The sequence below is a fragment of the Medicago truncatula genome, chromosome 4 (assembly GCF_003473485.1).
Source record: "Medicago truncatula cultivar Jemalong A17 chromosome 4, MtrunA17r5.0-ANR, whole genome shotgun sequence".
NCBI classification, from domain to species: Eukaryota; Viridiplantae; Streptophyta; class Magnoliopsida; order Fabales; family Fabaceae; genus Medicago; species Medicago truncatula.
Window position 1 is genome coordinate 54,878,326 of NC_053045.1, and position 9,930 is coordinate 54,888,255.

The following is a 9,930-nucleotide window of genomic DNA, read 5'->3' on the forward strand; positions in this document are numbered from 1 at the left end:
GGAGAGCCAATCAACTTGAATAATTTTTTCTACATTCATAGGATGATCATATAGTGAGAAGAATTTCAAGATTTTAAACTTCAAAACTGAAGAAGACATTCTATTGAAAGAGATGAGATTCTAATAGATAAAGGTGGTATAACCGATAAAACGGCTAAAACCACAAATCAAATACAAAGAGAGCTCAAAGGAATTAGCCCATATTTTACAAATAAACATTAACGAGTAAGAGAGGCAATGGAGACTATAAGAGATATACTATTCCCTCCTGCTCAATGATAGCAAATGAGGGAAACAACTAAAGAGTTGTCAGAGATGGAAGCATGAGTAAAAACCAAAGGCATTGTAGAATTTAACCGTGTTTTTTTTATTTCTTTCTCCAAGTAAGCTACTGCAAGGTGAATACGTATGAAATTAAATGATCATATTATTGATAAAAAAAATTAAGCACCCTATAAGCTCATAATTTATGCTTCTAAAAGCAGAACATTTACAAAAGTTCTTGTATTTTAGTATAGAAGGAAGATTTTACATATAAATGCTTGCATTTTCTTTGTCAAAAATAAGTTTGGATTTTGATCCGTCTAGTCCCGCTGATCCGTTTAGCAAAACAGATAGAGAAGTGACCCACTTGTAAAAAGTTCGATCTTACAAAATAAAAGAGATTTGTTATTTGAACAACCATTTACATATAATTTATAGGACAACTATAGATTTACAAAAAAAATTAGATATTGACATGAAAACTAAAACAATAAAGAGAGAGTAAAAACAGTAATATGAGTATAAAAGATAAAATTATCACAAAAGTTATAACTAATCAATAGTATAAATATCATTTCTTAAATTAAAAAGCTAACTTAACAGGCCAGTTCATTATATTTGTCTCTAAGCCATCATGACCCGTGGATTAGGTAGGACGAGACAATTTGATTTATTATATATATAGTTGATTGAAGTTGATTCCATAAAAAAATTGATGGATTAAACGAACTAATCTAACAAGACAATCTTTTACACGTAAAAAAAAGTCAATCTTTTACAAAAAAAAATTTGTTGGTACTATAGCATTATTATAGCTTTTGCCTTAGTTTTATTTTTCTCAACTTGTTCGACAATAATAATATCAGCACATTTTTGTGAGGTATGTTTATAAACTTGTGCAATTAGAAAAATTGAAAAAATCACCATCAACTATGGCGATGTGACTCAGAAAATTGATTTAGTTAGAACATAATAAATGTAGACTTCTTAATTTACAATGCAGATTTTTGTGTAAATAATATTATGAGTAAAATTTTGGTTAGCTAACTACTATGCACATGTGTAATGCGCTAACCTTGTTAGCTAATCATTCTTCTGACAACTATTTTCTATAATAATCTTTTTAATTTTCTGTCAGATGAATGATTAGAAAAGCCAGAAATCCAACTATCAACCAAATCTCTAGACAAATTAACACCTCCCAATCCCAAGTACCAAGGCTATGCCACAAACAGATCATTGAAAACCAAGATCTTGAGCCCGAATTTGGTTTAATCACTTTAGCTTCAGTTTCAAGTCATTCTGGCATACTCATCAAAGTGTCCTTGTCCTGAACTTTAGTTGAACAATGTTGCTTCAATTATGAATTTATGATTGATAATATGATAAAGTTTAGTCATATGTTAAATCACAAGGTAGACTTTGCTTTAGGAATAGGAAATATTATTTCTGTACAACAACCAGGGATAACCAAGTACAGGTGAAACATTTAACATTATTAAATCCAAGTTTATGAAGCTATTTTACCAGTACTTTAGAAGAAACTCGTTTTAGAACAGAATGTAATAAAAAAAATCATGTAATATCGGATCGAAGCCTATGGGCCCCCCAAGGTCCATCTGGGCCACAAAAAAGATGTCCTGAGCTTCCTACACATACCTTTGTCCAAATAAGATTTGCTACATTTGGCATGGCCGGTTATGACTGGCTTTCTTCTCTTCAGATAGTCACTTCCCAGTAGCAAAACAAACATTCAATGGAACATGGTTTTGGTGAGAGAATTACAGTGGATGTAGCCAGATAGCATATAGTGCTATCGGCATAGTGACGTCCCTTATATGAGTATGAAACAACATATTTACATGTAAGTTTTGATATTTTGTACGCAGCATGTATACATTCATGCGAGAACAGGCTATAGCATATTCCGAGTTTGTGAAAACTGGCAGCTAACCTCAATGTCGACAGCATATGGCGTTTGTCAATCAAAAGTTCATTGGGAATCATATTACCAATATTGCGTTTGTCAATCACAAGTTCATTGGGAATCATATTACCAATATTGTATCATCGCATTTGCAAATTTTGCATTATGAAAAAACTAGCTGCTAAAGTTGATATGCCAATAAAGAGCAGTTAAATATGCATGCTGCTCAAAATTGGAGAATATAGGCTTAAAACGCACATGTTCCTTCTAATCTTACTTAGGATATTCCTACATAACCATACCTTGTGTCATTCTGGCTTTAACGTGGCCGTGTTCTTGCAACAGCCATTTGGACCTTATGCTAATTGATCATTGCTGAGCAGTAGTGCACTAGCAGCAAACCAATGCAAACTTTCACGTGTAAGCTCACAGCCACAAAGAGAAAGAAACATGTTTACATTACTTGTAAAGTAAAAAAGGAACAAAAAAACGGAAATCTGGAACGTGTTTGAAGAAGCATAGCAGAAAGGATAATCCAATTGATCAAACAATTTCACAAATTACAAAAAATAACATGAGTTGCTAATAATTTTAAAGTGGAAATTTTCCATTGGTTGGGTATTCACATCAGAAACTAATTTTCAACCTGTAGTTTCTACTATAGTTGTCACTAATTGATCCTGAGTATGTCTAGTTTATTTTTTAATTGAAATGAGTTGCTTCTTTATGTTACCATTTGTTTGTGTGTTCAGCAATTACATAAAATACCCATTATGATTATGCTGATTGCAATATTCTTCTACAAAGTCACAATAAATTAGGATTCCAAAGTTGTCCATTAATATCATATTAACCATTTACTTGGCTTCTACTTGTAAACATGTGTGAGTGTGTGCATAGGGAATAACAGTGATTATTTTATGAGCAACACATTAATAGTGAGACATGCATCAACAATTGAGCACACAAATATATAATCACATAAAAGGTCACCCCATGGTAGCCACAAGACTTTGAGCATGCATCCTTCCACAAAACAGAAATCTGAGGCTCACAGGAGGCCTGAAATGGAAGAATGCGAGAACTCCACAATCCTATGGAAGTTTTGGCATATCCAGAGCCAAAACATACATGCCATCCCTTGTCTAGATCAAGAGAAAGTTGGCAAGCACCGATATCATATGTAGACATCTTGAAGCAACATCTATGTGCCTCAAACTCTGTCCCTGGAAAATGCAGGAGAAGCATTACTAGTATCTTTAAATGACATTGTTTATACTTTCAAATTATGGAGTAACAGACAAGTATTACACAAGGTAAGTGTCCCATATGGTGTTGCTTGTATGTACACATTTAGAAAGGAAAGAAAAGCTTCTTTCTAACTATAGAGCTCTGAAATGAATGCAAAACATCCTTTACACTCACCTTAGCATGAAATATAAAACTTATACACAAGTCCAATAAAGCATATGAATCATTGAGCCTCAATGATGAATCAACATTTAAATATAGCACTTAATTTCAAATATCAGTAACCATGTCATGTTTCCCACAGGTCTACAAAATTAGGAGGATAAATGAACAAATTAAAAAAAGATCAGAAATGATCATTTATTCATGGAGTTTAGCATCTACATTTTTAAATCATAAAACATAAATGAAGGACAGAAATATTTCGTTTTTCTTCTTACAGTTGAACGAGGCTAGCAAAAATCTAGTATGGAACTCTAACCCTGAGGAAAAGGTATTAAGTTGAAGATAGAAAAACTCCTGTCATCTGAAAGGAATACTATGTTCAGAAGAAATCAAGTTTCTTAGCTCCGTTAAGTGTTCATCGTTTGATATGTTAAGCGAAAGACGGAGGTTTGTCATTAATGCTTCTTGTTCCCAACTTAAAGGTCCTGACGCAAACAATGCCTCAATTGTACAACGATAGGCATGTAACTCTAACCTATGAATTTTCATTGCCAATTCTTTTCGTGTGGGACGGGAACAAGTAGCTTCCATGTATCCCCTCTTGCAGGTAGATTCAGCATCGCTGTATGAACTGTCTACATCTTCAAATGGACCTGCAGATACAGGAAATTGCAATTTATAGGAATTCCCACTGGTGATACTACAGCTACCAACAGAGCATGTAACACTATCGGCAAAGTTTAAATCAAAGTTCTGTCCAAATGAACAACCCACAGCAGCAGTTTGTTTCCTCCTCTCTAAGTCCATATCAACAATCCCAGTCTTCCTATTGTTTACAGAGGCATGTTTATATTCTTCAGCTGGCACATGTCTTGGAAAACTGACATTTTGTACATGTTTTAGTGGTGTGGGTGGGTTTCCAACTCTTGCTTTGTAACATCTTCCATCATCCTCAATTGCCCTTAACTTTGGCAGAGGTTCAGCATATGCCTCAACTTGTGAATGGCGTCCTCGTTTCAATGTTTTAAAAGAAACAGGACAGGACTCCCGATTATTAAGTTCTTCCTTTTCAGGTTGATAGTAAGTCAAAGCTGACCGTTTTGTCTTTGTATCTAGCTTCTGAAGTTGCGTACTAAAACGCTTTCCATTATCATAGCTAGCAGAACCCTGAAGACAGTAGAAGCATAAATGAACATTAATTCATAAAATAGCATAGTATGATCCAGAAACATTTACATAGAAAACTTGAAAGCTCGTAAAACAAAAACAAATATGAACTGAAGAAAATTTGAACGTAATAATCACACAATATTGAAAACATAACATGACCAAACAACCTAAGAAAATTTCCTTTATTAAAATTTCAATTAGCTAGTTTTAGCAAACAGACTACAATTTCTTTTATGATCCAAAAGCATAATAAAAACCAACTCAACATATGATCTGCAACCAAATTTGTACTGGCAAGGACAATTGCGTGTTTGCCACAGAAAATGAAAATAACAAAATGATTCATATGGGGAAAATAAAAGTACCTTTCCAACCACAAACCACTTGTCATCTTGCCACGACTGTCTGACCCGAATATCAAATTTGCTAACTTGAAATTCCACAGAAGATCCAAGTAGCCTGACAGAAATGTACTTTTTCCCCAAAACCTTCAAAACCGTAGCCATCTTCCAAGAGAAATTCTGATACACTTCTACAATATCACCTGGAGTCCAATTCTCCACAAGTTCAAGTGGCGGCGGACACGGCCTTATCGATTTCTTCGATACTAGCTCCACAATTTCCTCATCCATAGCACCTCGAAATCCCTCATACATAACAGTGTAACGGTGGCCCTTACCACCGATGATCTCTGCGCATAGCCAGGAGCCAGAAGGCACCTCAGCTTTGCTTAGCACTTCCACCTTAGTCCCTTTCTTGAAACGCATGATAGCTAATATATTTCTGCAAAATTTCAAAACAAAATCAAAACAAGATATAGAACTAGTTGATTAAAATTTCAACAATAATAGTCACCAACTACTTAGAATTTAGAAATTTAAAAAAGGAAAATGATTAAAATTTAACCTCTAATCACAATCAACATATAGAACTAATTGAATTAACAATCATAGCAATCAATAAATAGAAAAACATCATTCCAAAACTTTTACTTTGAATTGCTTTAGATCTTGACTTGTAAGACCAGAAAAAGAAAGAAAAAAAAAACTTTTTTTTAATACAATAATAAAGTTGAAAATTTTGATTATGCAGAAACAAAAAAATAACAGAAAACCAAACAAAACTTTTGTTCAAAATAAGCGATGAATAAAAAAAACACTAAAATTCAAAATCAAACATAACAAACAAACCAATCAGTGAAATGTGATTAAACAGATTTCATCAAATTTCAATGCAGAATCCGATCCACTTTGCTTTAATTCAGTTATTTTCCAAAGTTTGAAGGTTCATTCTTTTTTTTTTTTTTTTTTCATTGTTTAATAAGGGAAAAAAACCTCATAAATACTAAAATATAATAAATAACAGAACCTGATAATAGAATTATTAACCTGTTTTAACAATTATCATCATCAATGAAACACAGAGCAATGAATTATGATGCTGAAGTTGAAAATAAAAAGCTCATTGATTAATTAAAAAATAATGATTAAAATGATGATGATGATGATGATGATGATAATTGAATAATAATTAAGAGAAAGTGAAAATGAGAAGCATGAAGAAAAATGAGTGACCTTATTCCGATGGAGAAGACGATGTTTTCGTTTTTGTTGATTATTATTTTCACTCTCTTCTTCTTATGCGGTTGTTGCAGAAATTTTTTGTTTTATGTTTTTATATTTTGTTAACAATATAATCTATAATCATGGTTAATGTGTGTGTGTTTGTTATGTTTAAATTTTTAAATTATTAGGTGTTATAAACTTATAATAAGAATTTGATTAATTAATAATTAATATTATTATTAAGGTGAAAGAAAACTTGATTTCCAAGCTGCCAAGTGGGCAAGAATAGCTTGTTAGGGTGGAAATTAACTGTTCCATCTTATAATACAACTTTCCTTGTGTCATCCGTCTCCTTTTCATTTTTCTTTTTCTCTTTTTATAAACTTTCAATTAAACAAGTTTGGATTTGTTCTCTTTAAAAAAAAAGTTTGGATTTGCTCTATTTATCTTCTTTTACATGCTTTCAATTTATAAAAGAGATAAACATATATGATAGATTATTAAGATTTATTTAATTGATGTTGTTAATCTTCCGTTTATGTCCATCTATTTCGATTAGAACTTAAAGTCTATCAATATGCTCAATTTTTTTTCGATACATATGCTCTATCTCTTTGCTAAGATTACACGCCAAAAAAATTGTTGAGATATTTTACGAATTAATTAAAAATTGTGGCATTAAAGTAAGTGGTAAATGATTTAATCCTCTTAAACAAATGGTCACATGTTCGATATTTAATTCTTATGTATGGAAAAAAAAAATAAATCAATGAAGATTAACAAACCTTAAAAAACAGTGAAAATTTTGTATTTATAACAATAACTACAAAAAAAATCTAAAAATGTGGCATTATTATATGATTTCGTGGATATCTCATGTCCCTGAGTATTCCTTAGACAAAACTACAAAAGTAATTTAAAATTTAAATATACATCAAAGTAGTTTTTTTAGAACATCATAGTAGTTAAATATTAGTAGAAAATCATATGACATTAAATCTATATCTATACTAATCAATGGGATACATGATTTTTTAGCCTATTTTTAATTTACATGAACTACCCTCAAATAATTTTAATCATAAATACATGATTTCGTTGTTATAAATATGCATTTGTGTTTCATTCAATTACTTTCTAATACAATTTTAAATCTACGTCATAATTGAAGGAACTATAAACTAACAACAAATCTTAGTCGATTGTGTCGAAAAAAAAAAACTTAGTCGATCTACTTCTAAACCTATTTTCCTTGAGCAATGAAGATATTATAAAATTAAAATAAGACAAAATAAATGAAATTGATATACTACAAATGAAAATTACGGATAGACAGACGCGTAAGTGTCTGTAACAAACAAAATTCTTTAGTAAAAAAACAAACAAAACTCTATTGTACATGTATTCACCTAAATTAAAATTATTTAAATTTATAAATGGAGATTTTTTTTTTTTTTTTTTTGGTCAAGTAGCCTAGTGGCTAGAGCTCACACAATTTAATTGTGGAGAAGTGGAGTGTCCGGGGTTCGAACCCCGGCTCCTGCATATAATATGCAATATCCCTACCAACTGAGCTAAGCTCACGGGGATAAATGGAGATTTTTTAAAACTAGAAAACATGAAGATAAAGTAAATAAAAATTTATATTTGAGCAGTTAGCTTTTGATTGATGGTGTGAGTATAGTTTGACCAAATTCTAAAATATATACTATTTATTCATTTTCTATTTGTTATTTTTTGGTTCATTTAATTCCTATTTATTAAAAGACAATTAAAACTACTAAAAAACCAAAAGATAATTCAAACATTTGTTTTGTATATAAAAAAAGATTGTTCAAAGATTTATTTGAGAGGAAAGTAGTTCATAAATGTTAACTTTTATTTATTATTTTGTAGAAATTTTAGGAAAATGAATAGAAAATTCACATTACATTTTTTTTATCAAGAGATATTTCACATTACTCAAAATCCATACCATCAATACAAATGGTTAATTAACATTTTTTTTAACTAAAAATAAATCATATTCATTCATTCAAATTGATAAGGAATATCGATAAAATGCAAATTCGCTCAAAACAAAAAGGCTGAATATGCAAACAAACTCACAACATCTATGTTAATAGCATAAAACGACAAAGCACAAAAGCCTACACATATGATTATATTCAAGTCTCCGGAATACTATGTATCCGTATCTGCAACGTTGATGACGTCAAATTCATTGATTGGATCTGCACTAGATCGAAGCTGATCTGACAATCTGAATCGAACAAATACATGAACGAAGCAAAAAAGACAAACAACGCCGCACAAAACGACGAATTAAACAACGTCACACTAAGACGACGAAATCACAAAAGAAAAAACAAAATAGAGGTAACAATTACTTATTTCAATTAAAGGGAAAGAGAAAAACGAGATAGAGTGATGATTTTGGGTCAAAAATTGATCATAATCATCCCTCTTTGATGGATGAATGAAGGAGAAGAAATTAGGATTTTGACATAGCTCATAAGAGAGAAAGAAGTATAATTGATATTTTTTGAACAGGGGAATGAATGGTTAATTAACCATTCACGATTTTGCAGAATTATTTATAAACTATTCACGCAATTCTGTAAAATAAATAAATAAATAAATTACCCATAGTTCTATTTATATATGTTTTTTTTTATTTATAAGTGTTTTTTTTTAACAAGTATCCCTGCGTGCAATTACAAAAATTAATTTTATCATCTACGTACAACTGTAAAGATAAATTATTCGAGTCGGATATAACCAAGAATAGTTTTATTATTTTGGTGTTTCAATGTTTCCAAACCACCTAGTTTTCTCTTCAAACCTACGTTTCACCCAATTCTTGATGTTAAGCTAGCTCTACCTTAAGATACCTTACTATCTCATTCAAATTTTTATTTTGAGGCCTTGGTTGCTATTTATTTAGAAGTGCTTGCAAGAGATAACACAAGTCTAAACTCCAAAAGGGTTGATATATCGAACAAAATAGATTATTTTTGATATGTAGGATGTGGTTTGGAATTTTGAATGTCCTTTTAAACTATGATATATATGAGTTTCACTTTAATATCATTGACTTTTGATGTTTTTCTTAACTAAATTCTCTCTGGTTTAAATAATTTGTTTATCATTCTCTCAATTAGAATACACTAAATGTATCCATAACACCAAAAGTCAATGACATTCTAATCAAATTCTAACAAATCTCTTTGTGAAAGTTATGAGGACTAAGGCTTTCATGGGCTAGATACCATTTTTCACCCTAGTTTTTTTCTATATAAAAATAAAATTACAAGTCTCTTTCAAACATGTTTTGTGGCCGAGATAAGAGAGACAATGTAAGATAAATTATCATATTTTGTTTTAGTTTTAATACTGTGTTTTATGAGCTAAAACCTTATCATGGGATCAAGATAGAGTTTACAAATTAGTATATAGAATAATAAAATAGTTTCCTTATATACCCTTATATATATATATATATATATATATATATATTAAATATAGTTGAGTCAATTGCTTATTTATGATATTAGAGGACGTAGCCTCGTGACCGCATCGTGGTAA

The 9,930-nt window shown here is 30.8% G+C and overlaps 1 protein-coding gene across 3 annotated transcripts; it reads right to left on the minus strand.

Moving 5' to 3' along the window:
- Positions 1 to 1,266: 1,266 nt before the first annotated feature.
- LOC11441618 (uncharacterized) lies at positions 1,267 to 6,510 on the minus strand. Of its 3 annotated transcripts, XM_039833670.1 has the most exons (4): positions 6,352 to 6,510; positions 5,143 to 5,560; positions 4,143 to 4,774; positions 1,267 to 3,417 (listed from the first exon to the last, which is right to left on the minus strand). In XM_039833670.1, the coding sequence occupies exons 2-4, from the start codon at positions 5,542 to 5,544 to the stop codon at positions 3,405 to 3,407; spliced, it is 1,047 nt and encodes a 348-aa protein (XP_039689604.1). In that variant the 5' UTR covers positions 5,545 to 5,560; positions 6,352 to 6,510; the 3' UTR covers positions 1,267 to 3,404. The 3 variants fall into 3 exon arrangements, with proteins under 3 accessions (XP_039689604.1, XP_013458081.1, XP_024638497.1); XM_013602627.3 differs by lacking the exon at positions 1,267 to 3,417 and having other exon boundaries at positions 3,662 to 4,774; XM_024782729.2 differs by lacking the exons at positions 1,267 to 3,417; positions 6,352 to 6,510 and adding an exon at positions 6,166 to 6,273 and having other exon boundaries at positions 3,662 to 4,774.
- Between the last annotated feature and the right edge of the window lie 3,420 nt (positions 6,511 to 9,930).

Excerpts from the sequence above, each read along its gene's own strand:
- LOC11441618 (XM_013602627.3), bottom strand. The coding sequence starts at position 5,544 with ATGCGTTTCAAGAAAGGGACTAAGGTGGAAGTGCTAAGCAAAGCTGAG. Across the intron at positions 4,775-5,142 it reads AGTGGTTTGTGGTTGGAAAG|GGTTCTGCTAGCTATGATAA; the intron begins GTACTTTTATTT and ends TACTGTCTTCAG.